At 41.7% G+C, this 14,589-nt stretch overlaps 1 protein-coding gene across 1 annotated transcript in view; it reads left to right on the top strand.

The window, feature by feature from the left end:
* Window positions 1-14,589, top strand: part of LOC102384441 (fibrillin-2-like) — a 231,092-nt gene that overhangs the window by 175,824 nt on the left and 40,679 nt on the right. Inside the window, exon 18 of the mRNA XM_025206706.1 lies at window positions 4,574-4,699. Coding sequence (XP_025062491.1) covers window positions 4,574-4,699 — 126 coding nt within the window. The remainder of the gene's footprint in view (window positions 1-4,573; window positions 4,700-14,589) is intronic.

Below are 14,589 nucleotides of genomic sequence, written 5' to 3'. Positions count from 1 at the left end.
TTGCTGCCAGGCTGAGCCTGTCCCCTGGCACCCAGGCAGTTGTGGTCAGAGCCTGCCGCTTCCCTTGGCTCCTGCAGGGAGGTGTAGCAGGGGAGAAGCAAGCCTGGATCTGCCTACTCTCTTAAGGAGTAAATCTGCCCTCAGCAGGCCACATCTATGCAAGATATTAAAAGCACAGTAGACTAATTCTACTGCACATTAGTGCATCATGGCAAAACTGTGCTAATGTGCTAATGCACAGTAGAATTAGTCTACTGCACATTAGTGTCACTTAAAAGATGTGCGCTGACGCTACTGTGTAGTAGCACTGATTATGGTGTGTTTAAGTTACTACCTGTTTATCAGGTGTGTGTGCTATAAGGCTGGCATCCCTGTTTGCCTGATGCTTTACTGGACTAAGCCATGGGGAGAACCAGATGGTCCTGTCACTATAAAGCTCTGATGTCTTTCTTTCTCCCACCATGCCTTGATGTATGGGTTTGTTTATTTGAAACCTTGGGAGTTGGAGAGAGGCTGGGATAGGTCTCTGTGATGGGCTTTCTTCATGAGGCTCCTCCTTCCCTTACACCCCAACCTAACCATGTCCAGGATGACACATGTCTGGGCCTGGATCTTGTATTGGCTTGTCACACTTCAAACCTCACCAGGATTTAAAGAAAGAAAACCTCCCAGGTGAAGCACTATCCCTGTCTCTCCTGCCACGTCTTGGTGTAAGATATAAAGTAGAGGTTCAGTGTGAAATCATATAGGTGCCTGTCCGGGTTTTACTCACGGTACCACCAAAGCTGACATGGGGTTCCACCTCCCCTACACCCAGCCACTCACCAACCACTGCTGACAGTGTTTCGTGATCTCCAACCACTGACACAGACTGCCAGATACTTCGTCCTAGTCCCTGTGGTGTTCTCAGGATTAATCCCACTAATCAGGATGGTACTTCTTCTCCTAGCAAACCTGTTAGGATCACCGTGTCCCTTTAGCTAGCCTAATCCTTGGCTATTGTTTCTCTTCTTTTTCAATTGTATAATAAATAAAGAAAAATATTGAAACTCAAAACAAAATTCTCTTGTCATAATGCTCTCTGACTCTGGCGTCCTCTAACTTTCCCTATTCTATAGCGAGCCCTTTTCTTTCTTATTTCATCAAAATAGACCCCCATTGGGGTCTGCCCTCCCCGACACTCCTGGCTCCTGCTCCGGGACCTTAGCTGCCCAGAGCCAGCTTCCCTCCTGACTTCCTCTCTGGCACTCCTGGTGCCATTTAAATCTCTTGCAGTGGCGCATTTGGCTGATGTCATCAGCTGTGCACTGCCCATACAAGCCTATAGCAAGCTCATAAAGCGATGCGGCTGCTCCACACGCAGTTCCAATACAGGTTCCTGTTCCAGTAAGTGTTGAGCACTTCCTGATCCAGGTCCCTTCTGGACCAGATTGGAATGGGCACCGAGGTTTTGGGGGTTGGGTGGCAGGTCGGGCTGCAGTCCTGAGCCACCACATGGCTGAAGATGCTGCTGGCTGTTACTTGCTGTTCACTAAATAAGGTTTATGTGTTAAGCTCCTTCATTCGAGATTTCTGAGTCCATCCTTAAATAAATTCATTACAGGCTCCAAGGCCCATAAATTAATAAGCCTGTTTAGAGTTTGAGAGACATCTACCTCACCAAATTCATCCTCATTTCCCAGGCTAATTAATCCCAATCGGTGTATTCAAGGTTATTGGACAATCCATCAGAATCAGTTCATCTCAGGCTCCTGGGTCAATCAAATTAAATCAGCCCACAAAAAGACCATCAATAAATCTGAAAAAAGTAAGAAATCAATTCCTTGCTGGTTCCTGGGTCAATGAAATCACCTCAGTCCTTCAAGTGTTCATGGGGCAATCAAACGAAATTAATACCTCCCCTGTTTTGGGGTCAGTCAGCTTGAAATCAGTTTTACTGGGATTCCTACCCTGCCTTAGCTCCTCAGGTTCTGGATCAGTGCTTTCAGAGGGAAAGGATCTTTCCCTCCTGCTGCCTTCCCAGCACTTCGAGAAGGGAACACAACTCCTCCCAAAACAAAAAGAAACAAAGGAAGAGAGAGAAAAATCAAAGGCTCATTGCCCCTTTAAATTCACAGACCCACATGTGCCAGCTGCTCTCCCATTCTCCCTCAGTTCCGATTCCTGTATCTGCCACTTTAGTCTTTGCCTGGCTGTCTTGGAGCAGCTCCTCAGTGTGGCACATCCTGGGTTCTTTTGGTGGTCCTCTGACCACCTTGGCCAGTGGGCTGGCTTGCTTCCTCCGCGATTGTCTACGGGATGCTGTAAATGGAGAATACCTCGTGTCCCTCTGCTCTGCGAGCTGCAGTCCTCTCCTGGCTGCCTCTCTCCAGGGCCAGAAATACCAGTCCTTGTGCTCCCTCTGCCAATACGGAGGGAGCACATGCTATGAAAACGCAGTAGCATGCTCACTGCTCCAGTTTGACTTCTCTCAGTAACAGAGGTAAGTACTTCTTGGTCAAGTTTCTCAGGACTTTTCTCCTGCCCCATTCTCTTCCCCTCACATTATTATTACAGGTACTAAACTTAATGCACTGTACTTAGGGCACATTATTGCACATGTAGACTTGCCCACAGGGTGCACATGTAGATGTGTACCTGGGGCAAGTTTACTGTACCTTTTTACTGCACAGTAAGCCTAAATTGCATTAATTGCACATGTAGATGTGTCTGCAGTTGGACAGAAAGGTCAAGTTCAATTATCTTTTGTTCACACCATCTCCCAGCTTGTTGGCATATCCAAATCTTTCATTTCACAAATATTTCATTTAAGAGGCATTATTAAATGGTTTCTGTCAAACTATTTGCATGATTTGTGCTGTTACCAGACTGTACTATTTTAAAATATTTTTATAAATATACTATATACAGAAGGCCTATTATTATACAGTTCTCTGTCTTAGTTATTTTTATCATCCATTTCAGTATACAGAATTCAGTCATTTGCTTTGGTTATTTTTATATAAAAAATCAGAAATGCATAAATAATATAGTTTGTAGAGTATTAGTTTAAATACAAAAATAGCAAAAAGAACAGAAAACTCTGTGTGTAAATAACCAATGAGGTTGTCAGAATGCTTCAGAAAATGATTAAGTACCATTCTACCATGTGACCTGTTTAGTATTGTTAAAAATTGCTCTCGACACCTCAAGTTTCACTGACCTGTCATTGGTCTTTGTGTTTAACAAAACCTCAGCATTTTTGGTAGTGGGAAACCTGGACTTTTAAGTGTAGTATAATTTTAATTCCAAACATTCCTACAGAGTGATGTGAAGTAAGATTGCACTAACTGGAGATTTTCTTTGCATCTCTGATTCCTTGGCAGGACTTACATTAATACAAAACAATGTCAAATGGCATTTTTTCATATTCTACACATAATTTTCCTTTTCCAAATGGATTGTATAGTGATATGCTATATTTATCCAGTCACATTTTATGTAAGTGCTCTGTGTGTTTGTGGTGAGGTGGGGAGGGGTTATATGTGTGTATGTGCACATACACTGTATGAGTGGATGGATGGTCTTGTTCAGGCATTGGACTACAGTGCAGGAAAGCTGAATTTTTAGTATACTTCTGATATAAAGTTCCCCCATGAGCCTTGGTAGCTTATTTAGCACCTGCTCCAAAGCCACTTGACATTTCCAGTGATCTGCTCATTAATATTTCTGAAATCTAAATTAAAAGCTTGATTTCTCTTTTGTTTTTAGCCTCATCTTTAAAATGGAGAGGACAGTCCTTTCATTCCTCGCAAGAATCTTGTGAGGATGAAGTTTTTGGGAGGAAAGTTGGAACCTGGAGGGGCTGGGGGGAGGAAGGGGGAGGGAGAAGACTTTATATTGTTAAATAAAAGCAATTTAGCAATAGAGCATTACTTTTTGTTAATGTATATCTGCAGAAGGTTTTCATTATGTCTAAATTAATTAAAGTTCAGTAGTTCCCTGCTTGATATTCTGCTTACTTCCATGTGCTCTCTGCCTCATATGCTGCTTTGCTTTCTTCTTCCTGTCCTGTCTGCTGCTGTGCTGCCTTTCCCATCCCCAACCTGCCATATACTACACATGCAGGCTACTCATGTCACTTATGGCATCCCTACCTCGGATTGCCCACCCCGGTGTAGATGTTCCCTCCCGTACCTTTGCTGATAGCAAATATGCATGCAGGCGATAAGGTAAGTGCTGTGCACGTAGTTAATATCACTGCTTCTGGCCAGACAGGCAGATATCATTGAAATAGTCGTGACATTTTTCATAGAGATCCCAAAGCTATTACGTTCTAATGATAACTATTTTAGAATATACTATTTTATTGAAAAACTAATGTGATAAATATAAAATAGGATTTAGGGTAAGAGATTAACCTCTTGAAGCCAAGAATTGGCACTTTTCCATGTTCAGACGCAGAAAGCTAAGTATCAGGCAGACCTGATTGCTTCTTGTGAAGGTACAGGTGAAGGACTATGTGGGTAAAATATTGTGGAAAATTGTTCTATGACCTTTGTTTTCATTAATATGTCTCTCTGACATTTTTTAGACATTGATGAATGTTCAGTGAACAGACTGTTGTGTGACAATGGGCTGTGTCGAAACACACCTGGAAGCTACAGCTGCACTTGTCCAAAGGGTTATGTATTCAGCACTGAGACTGACACATGTGAAGGTAAGAAAACTTCCAATACAAGCATTCAGATTGTGTTGGGCTTATCACAGTTGGAGTTTGTTAGATAGTCAGAAAAGACTCAGAAACAGTGCCAAAAGTTACCCGGGAGGAAAGGACTAAATTGTAGCATAAGTTATATGATATATCTTATGTATTATGGTACATTAGTATAATGGACTATGACATTGGATTTCAACCAATAAAGCCAGTTCATTTTCTATGTGACGGTAAGTTTTGTTAAGAAAACAGTTTGAAGTGAAATTAAAAGAACTTGGGATCTGTTCCTATGCAGACCCTAAGTTTATGGACCAGGTCTACTAATCTATTTTTTTGTCAAAAAAGTTTGATATCCCTCATCTCCCTCTGACCATGAATAGGATTGTGAGAGCTTGTTAGAAAGCTTAAAACAATTTATCTTGACTGATTCTTGGTACTTTTGAGGTCAGCAGCAAAATGTCCTGGACCTTACTGCACATTAATATTAAGCTATTTCTTTTCTTGCAGCAAAACATGAATATTTGTAAAGTTGTTGTTGTATTGTGGACCTAAATGATACAGATGGCATATCAATGAAAAATAAACACAAATTAATGAGACATTTTTGCTTCTAAAGTTACTTTTATGGTGGGGGAGGGGGACTAGGACAGCAAATGAGGTTGAAGTGCATGGAGTTTTCAGTCTTGTTCTGTTTCCAAGGAAATTATTTATAATATTCAGGAACAATACAGTTTTAATAATTCTTTTCTTTTGGCTCAGTATTATCATTTTATGAGACTCGGTATTATCATGCTAAGCAAGTCTACACAATACAATGCCCTTGTTAGAGCAAACACTTAGAAGTTGTAAGCTTTAGCTTTTTAATACTTCAGCTTTCATGAATCAGTAGTTCAAATTCTGTCAGGATCAACGTAAACCCTTTTCCTTCTGTTCCAATCAATGGGAATTGTGTTAAGTGAAGTTAATATATGGCAGTCTTTCAGATGCAACCTTTAAAAACTGAGATCCTGTCTTTTTTTTTTTACATTACAGATCCAATAGAATTTTTAAAGAATAGAATCTTTCTTATACATTATACTTTTGGATTTCTATTGCTGCCCCATTGTCTATGCATTGTGTACTCCTAACCTTTATTCATGAATTTTAGCTATTGTTTTTAGCTGGGAAAATGGTTTCCTCGGCTTGTATTTTAATGTCATAGTATGTTGGGGAGCCTGCTGCAAACCAACAATCTGAAATAATGTTACTCACAGAGATGTTACGTTTGCACTGTTCATTTCGATACTTAATTTCAAAGCATAACTTTGACCATAAATATGTTAACACTGTTGAACAAGATGCCAGAACACAAACAACTGAGCTTAAATCATAGAATCATAAAAAATTAGAGTAGTATAATTATAAGGACATCTCCTTCCTATATTGATATTGACTCTAAGAACATAATTGAACAATATAATGTATCACTAACAGGGTTCAAAACAAAACCTTAGCTTAGGCTCTTTGTTGTCAAAATAAAATTTGGGTTACATTTTCAAGAATTCATGCCTTAGAAGTTTAAAAGCAAATATGATTTTATTTATACAGCAATGCCTCTAACCATTTTTTCTTGACTTTCTTGGAGTGACTTCTCAATACAATAGGTGCCTAGGATCTACAGAGATAGTTGATAATTAGAGTTGACAAGGGCCAGGAGAAAAAAAATGGATAAAATGGAAGCCCACATAGTTAGGTGTTATGTAAACTGCCAGTAAAAGAAAAATTACACTACACACTGCCAGTAAAAGAAAATTTATTTAAATGATTATCTAGGATTCTTTGATGGTATCACAGATTAAGGGTAGGGGTTTTTTAAAATTTGTTTTGGGGATTCTAATGAATAAATTAAATTCATTGTTTACCTTACTGTGACTTTGCACATTCCTAAGAAAACTTTTTTGTATGTCCCCAAGAGCACTGTATATCATCGGGCTGACAATAATTGTCATTTTTCCACCTCCTTAAGTGAAACACTGAATGACGCTAATGATATATGGTATCCCAGAAGCAGCTAGAGCAAGAGAAACATCTTCTCTGTTCATAGCAGCTACAATGGCTGGCTAACTGCTAAAGGAAGAACATCGTACCCTCCCCATACCTCTTATGGAGAGTAGCAGTGACCGTGCTGCCTTTGTGCATCTTACTGGGGTTCATTCACTCCCATTCGTGTGCTGTACTGGCCTTAACTGTAAACAAAGAGTATTTGTATAACCTGTGGCACAGTATTTACTGCTACTATAACAGCAGTGCTATTTTTAAAGAATAGAATAGAATATATATCTTTAGAAACGGATCAATCATAAATAGTAAAGCAGTTCCTCGGTTATTTTTTATAAAGAAAATCCTACCCATTTTCTACCTTAATGAAATTGGTTTAGTACATTGTTACCCAAAACTTAAGATTGTATAAGTCATTCTGAGCATAATTATTTTAAAAGACGTTTCATAAAAGACATTTCAACCATGGATTCTCTTTACAGTGTTGGGAGCAGAATCCTGTCAGCTATCGTTAATATTGTTTTGTATACGTAACATACACACATAATATCTGAAGTATCTGTTGTATCCATCTAGAATCCAGGAGTTAGACTAAAGTTTAGATTTAGCTGATCAGGCAAAAATGATCCAGAAATGGTTTGGCATAAAGCTGTCTATACAACTATAAAATCCTACATATTTTCTAACATTGAATAGCTTGCCTATTTGAAGAATAAACTTCCTGTTTCTCTTTTTTTTTTGCTTTCCAATTCTGTTTTCAAAGAAATACTTAGCAATTCAGTTTGGAGCTCTAGCACACTAGCTGTAAAATTTTGCTTTAGCTAGTAACTTTCTACCATGCATTGACATTAGATGATTGCTATTCAAAAATGTATTTTTAATTTAAATTAAGTGTCAACATTCATCATAGACTCCTGTGTTGTTGTTTACTCAAAATGAAGATGCAAGAAAACCCATTTTCAGGTTTTTAATCTTATTTTATTTTACTTTTTAAGCCTTGAGAGTCTGTGAAAGTTGAAATTTTTACAACAAGCTCTGTGGTTTAGATTGTGTTTCCAGTGACATAACTAGTTAAATGTAAACCAGATGTGCTTTGAAGTTTATTTCCAGGAATGTACAGTGAACTGTTTCAATTCTTGGTTCTATGACATTTACAACGTACATTTACCACACTTAAAGGAACATATCCACAAGGAAAAAAATCCTCTAGCAATTTTTTCTACTTAAAATCACATTTCTAGCTAAGACTATCTTGCCCACTATTGTTGCAATTAATACCCAAGATTATTTTAATGAAGAATAGAAAAATCATTTATTTTTCCATTTTGTTTGCTTTGTACACATGATACTCTTTGGCCCTGATTCAGCAAAGCAGTGAATGTGGAGTTGCACTTATTCTTTCCTGAATGGGGGCTTTTGTGAATTGTCAATATCAGCATTTATGATCACCAGGGACCCAATCCTGCAAACATTTGTGCCTATGCTTAAATTCAGGCATATCACTGCTTTCATTGAATTCAGTGGGATTTAAGCCTATGCTTAAGTGTTTTTCTGAATTGGAGCCAAAAATCTATCGAATGCACAAAAAGAATGAACAAAAGAAAAAGAGGAAACTTTGCAGGATCAGGTTCCTGTGTGTTTGTGTGGCTTCTTAACACTGCAGACTGAAGGGGAAATATTTTTTAAAACCAAACAATCACATTGGAAAAAACTACCAAAGGTGGCAAAGAGAATTAGACATAGGCTGAGGACCATAGCATAGATGATGCATAAGTGTTGACAGTGGGGGACACACAAATCTGCGCTGTCATTACCTCCTCCACTGCTGCCAGGCTCTGGCTCCTGCCAGGTTGCAGCCCCACAACCTGCCATTGATGCAGAAATTGTGGGGGGGAGCATGTTCCCCACCCCTGTGCCCTCCCCATGTGTTGTCTCTGGACCATAGGATACTTTGAATGGACTTTTTGGGGTGGAAATATTACACTACAAGTTGATTGTGTCTCTTTAAATACAAAATAAGGGTTGTTTTAAATTTTATCAGTACATATTTACTGAGTTGCATTCAAATTGTGTATGTGTAGTCGGGGTGGAGAGCACTATCTGTTATGGTTGCTTGACACTTCCTATTAAACAACCTATTTCATTTGGTTATAACTTTTCCAAACTTTGAACATTTAAACCAAATTTCTTTGCTGGCTACCTGCCTCTAGGTGACCTCCCCACTCCTCCCTCCCCCACCTCCTTTTTTATTTATTTACTTATTTATTACAGAAATTCAGCCAAAACCGTTTTTTGTTTTTTGGTTTGGTTTGCAAGATTAAGGCTAGTAAAAAATATTGGTTTGCCCATTAAAAAAAATTCTTATGACCTTTTTTTTGGTAGCACCCCGGGCTTTAATGCAGGCATTTGAACTTCCTTACGGAATAGTTTCTGGGTCAAGAATGTGCCTTTTCTCCCCTTTGAAAATCTGCCAAATTATAAATCCTTAGAAAATCTCAGTTCACAGTAGCAGCTTCTTAGATTTTCACACCTAAATTCCTCAAAGATTCTGATGGCATTGAATATGCTTCAGCCTGGGACCCAAGCAGGGATTTCCCTGGAACAGCAGCTCAGGACTCAGGAGTGCTGTTCGGTTGAGGCTGGATGCCTGAACTGATGGCAGAAAGCCTATTTCTCTTGTGCACTCAGGGACCCCGCTTGTGTACTCTGGCAGCATGGAGGAAGAATGTGGCTCCTGATTCCAATGCAGAAGGATTAGACCTGCAGAGAAAGGGCAAAGAAAGTAGAAGTAGATTAGGAAAAGAAGTTGGAGGGGCAGCAGAAACCAGGAAAGGGAAGGAAGGATCTGGGACAGTGGAGGAAATTGGGACTGGTTAGCTAAGCTGATGGGTGGGATGAAGGAAGTAAGGTAGAGGATGTGACATCTGGTGTAGGACCACACAGTGGATAGAACTAGGCTCAAGAAGGATATGGGAATGTGGAGCTGACTACATTGAGGTTTCCTGAGGTGTGCAGGGAGGATGATTGTGACTGGGAGCCAGAAGGGGCAGGGAACATGAGCAAATGGAAGCTAGTGTTGGGGAGAGTGACAAATGATTACTAGTATCAGAGGTGAGGAAACTGGGACTTATAGTTTGGAGAGGCTGAGACTAGGACTTGATAGGTAAAGAGACTGAGTGAACCCTTTACTGCTATCAGTTACTCAGTTGGCTACAGTACTAGAGGTCTATACAATAGATCTGTAGGCTGTTCTATTGATGAGCCATGTGGATATCATTGTGATACCACCTGATGGAATTCCTAGGTTTGGGTTTTGTTTTGTTTTGTTTTCATTTTGTTTTTAAATAAATTTAGGAAATTATACACAGTCCTGCCTCCCCCTCTCCCCCCATCCCCTGCTACATTAACAGACATTAAGACTGCAAAGTTAAGCAGTCAAACCTTAGCTAGTGCCAGAGCTCATTGGTTTTCTAACTTAATTTAGCCTCCTTATACGTATTGTGATACAATCCCATGACATACATATCACATACCATATTTCACAATACCTCTGCTTTGTGTAGGGCATGGGTTAAACCTTCTGCAGGGATGAATCAAGGCTGCATAATAAAGGAGATTGACATGTACAGGGCCCTACTTCATTTGTTGCAGAAGTTGGAAGGGAGACCCAAGTTTTAATCCCTCTTTTCCAAAGGGTGTTTGAACCTGTATCCTACCAAAGTGCTCTTAAACACCAGACCATATTCTTAGCATTTTTCAAACCCCTCTACAGCCTCCTTCTTGAAGCTGGCGTACTGCACCTTGCATTTTATATTTGTTGGGATGGTTTTTTGACGTGGTGGGAACGGGAGTCCAGGCTAGAGCTCAGAGATGCCCCTTTGCTTCCAAGGCAGCATCCACATCACTGAACTTGCTTTCCTCCTGGCTGTATGTTGGCTAGCTTCAACTGGAAGGTGTTCTAGGAAATACAGAGCATGTGGCTTGTGGAAGTGGATGTAGTTTACTTGCATCCTGTGGTTCCTGGACAGTAGGAGCCACAGGATATAACCAATTCCCCCAAGGAAGTGCTTGGTTGGGACTCGCCAAGTAACCATTGAACTTGCCAAGGCATGAATTCTAGATTGAGTTGAGCCCCTGGATCCTTCTGCCTGTGAAACCTGACCATTCAGTCCCTGATCTGGGATAGAGGTTTTACCTTTTTAAAGAGGAAAGGGATGCACCTGAAAGCTCCATTCAGTAAAGCATACAGCTCCTCTTCAACAAAAAACTGTTGTTGGGCAATAGCAGTAGAACAAGACAAAATCCATACCTCCCTCAAATTTGAACATTTCCTGTGTTCCCTATTCAGCCTGCAAAGCCACATGCATCACAAAGTTAGCTCAGCTGTTTGCTTCCTAGTCTTCCTACTCTCACGCTAACACCATTCTTTTCAGATCTTCCCCTCCATAGCTCCATTGTTTCATACTAATCTATCTCTTTCACTTGAGACCCTTGGGTGTCCTCTGTCAAGAAATGTTTGTCATTCAAATCTGCAGGGCTGAATGTATTTCATCCCAGGATACTAAAGGAACTGGTAGAGGAGATCTTGGAGCCCTTGGCAATCATCTTCATGAAGTTGTAGGAGATAGATCAGGTACCAGAGGACTGGAAAAGTGCCAGCGTAGTGCCCCTCTTCAAGAAAGGCAAGAAGGAGGACCTGGGAAACTACAGACTGGTTAGCCTCACCTCAATACCTGGGAAATTACTGGGGCATATCTTAAGCATGGCCATTTGCAAGCGTCTGGAGGAGGAAGGACTGATCACAAGCAAAATCATGTGAAACAAAATTGATCTCCTCCTTTGACAAAGTAACATCTTGGGTGGATGAGGGGAATGCTGTGAATATGGTGTATCTGGACTTCAGCAAGACTTTTGACAAGGTCTCATACATCCTTCTCAAACAAATTGGAGAAATGTGGGGTAGGTAAAACTACTACAAGGTGGATAGATAATTGGCTCAATAGCCACAAGCAAAGGGTAATTATTAATGGATCCATATCAGAGTAGCAGGAGGTTTCGAGTGGAGTTCCACAGAGATCTGACAGGGTTCAGTGCTGTTTAGTGTGTTTATTACTGACATGCTTGGTGGCATAAAAGCTTCTTGAGCAAGTCTGCAAACATCACAAAACTGGGAAAGATTGTGAACACACTGGAAAATGGGAGTGCAATGCAGAAAGTTCTTGACAGATTGTAAAGTTGGGCTAGAGCTAATAGGATGAAGTTCAATGCAGACAAATGCAAGGTGCCACACTTCAGGAGGAATAATAAAAAAAACAAATATAAAATGGGTGACAGCTGACTGGATGGCAGCAGTATGGAAAAGAACTTGGGAATCTTGGTAGATCACAGACTCGGTATGAGTCTGCAGTGTAATGCAGCTGCACAAAAGGCAAAAGTAGTTTTGAAATGCATCAATAGAAGCATTAGGTGCCAGATGCAGGAGGTAAATAGTGCCTCTATTCAGCACTGGTTAGATCTCATCTGTGTGCAGTTCTGGACTTCACATGTTAAAAAGGACATGGAGAAGCTCATGAGAGACTGGTGCCTGCTGAATCTGGGGGGGCATCCGCAGAAGCCGCCGATGGCAGCAGCCGTGTCAGGGGGGGCACTAGCCCTGCTGACAGCATCAGTGTTAGCAGTCGGGGGGGCACTGGCCCTGTGCACCCCCTACCAGTTGTCTATGGAGAAGTTAGAGAGGGTTCAGAGGTGAGCAACAAAGATGATCAAGGACATGGAAAGCAAGTAATATGAGGAGAGGGAACATGATAGCAATCTTCAAAGACTTGAAGGGCTGCCATAAAGAAGAGGAGGACACGGACAATTTTCGTGAAGTTGCAGCAAAGTAAGTTTAGATTGTATATCCACAAAAATGTATTCACTGTTAGAACAGTGAGGTAGTATAAAAAACTGCCTAGGGATGTTGTAGACTCTCCATCACTGGAGGTGTTCAAGAAGAGGTTGGATGGCCACTGATTGGGGATGATCTAGACATAGCTATGTTCTGCTACTGGTATTTCCCATGCCTCTGTGCTTTGTTGGTTCTCCCCCCACCTTTCTGCTACATGTATCAGGATGTTCTTAAGCCTCCCTCAGAGGCATTCAGTGTTAGCTGCAGCCAAGGCTGGAGTCTTTGACTGGGGTGTGCCAATGCTTCTGCTGGGACCAAAGTCAGAGGTTCCTTGCTAGACGGCCTTACCCTTCCACTCAGGGTCAGACTGATCACCATATTTAAGGTCAGGAAGGAATTTTGTCCCATGTCGGCTTGGAATGGACTATAGGGATTTTTGCCTTCTTCTGTAGCTGGGGCCCTTTACCTGGGATGTCTTAAACATGTATTGACAACATTGCATAGAAGCAGGACGATGACTTTCTGCTTTACCTGTGGTAGGCTAGGGTGCTAGGTCTGTGTTGTGTTAGGGTTGACAGTAGTCTTAGAGTTTAGATTATGTTTTGTATAGGATGGTTTGGATGGGGCTGGTCCTGCCTCAGGCAGAGGGCTGGATTAGATGATTTCTGGAGGTCCCTTCTAGCCCTACTTTTCTATGACTCTATAAGCCCACCTGAGGGGTCAACAGAGGCTATTCAGTTCTTTGTTGCTGTGTACAAGCTAGTCAGGGAAACGGAGGCATCTAACTTTATAATAATATGAACAAATTCAAACCGGAAATAATACAATAAAGAGAGAGGCAAAGGTTTTTGTGACATCTTTTACTGTACCAACTATATAGCTGAAGGAGACATTTGGCAAGCTTTCATTTTTGTCAAAATTCTCTCCAAAATATACAGTTGGTCCAATGAAAGGCATCTCCAAAAAACAAACAAACAACCCTTGCCTCATACATTTCCTGGACCATCACTGTTACAACAAGACTCCAACCGAACTATGACAAAACCAAAATCTGACTCACAGGGTTCTCTGGGTGAAGGGGGCCTAAAACTCAAATCTTCTTGGGTAAGAAGTTGCGCCCACAACTACAGCCCAGCCCAGACAGACAAGCATAGCAGATAAACAGGTAAGAGATGGGGACCAGGGGAATGCTGGGACTAGGGGGTCAGTATACACATCTACTGAAGGCCTGAAATGCCTCTACACTAATGCCCGTAGCATGGGGAACAAGCAGGAGGAACTCGCCCTCCTGCTGGCTGACACCAGCCCGGACATTGTGGGGATTACGGAAACATGGTGGGACTCCAAGCATGATTGGGTGGTGAATGTCAAGGGCTATAGGCTGTACAGGAGGGACAGGATAGGAAAGAGAGTGGGGGGAGTGGCACTCTATATCAAGGAGGAATACACATCCTCACTAATTAGTAAAGAGTCAGGGGAGAAGCACTCTGAAGTGCTTTGGGTTAGGGTTCAAGGCAAAAGAGGGGAAAGGGACCTAACGGTGGGAGTTTACTATAGACCACCCGACCAAGGAGAGGAGCTTGACCAGGAATTCTTGGGTCAGCTCACCGAGGTAGCGAAGGCCAAGGATGTGGTAGTCATGGGGGACCTGAACTTCCCAGACATCTGCTGGGAGGAGCAGTCAGCCAGGTCTGAGTGCTCCCGTAGGTTCTTAGACAGAGTCCAGGACCTTCATCTAACCCAGGAGGTGCACAGCCCCACCAGGGGGGATGCCTTGTTGGACTTGGTTTTGGCCACGGGCGACGACCTGGTGAGGGGGCTGCGGGTGCTTGACCCCCTGGGCGACAGTGACCACTGCCTGCTGGAATTCACCATTCAGCGCAAGGTGGCAAAGGCAAGCAGTCAGGCTGTGGCCCTAGATTTTAGAAGGGCGAACTTCAATGAGCTAAGGAGGATAGTTGGAGAAGCG

This window comes from Alligator sinensis, unplaced genomic scaffold (assembly GCF_000455745.1).
Source record: "Alligator sinensis unplaced genomic scaffold, ASM45574v1 scaffold10_1, whole genome shotgun sequence".
Taxonomy (NCBI): domain Eukaryota; kingdom Metazoa; phylum Chordata; order Crocodylia; family Alligatoridae; genus Alligator; species Alligator sinensis.
The sequence above is the reverse complement of the archived record's forward strand: the minus strand, read 5'-3'. Positions and strand labels throughout refer to the sequence as shown.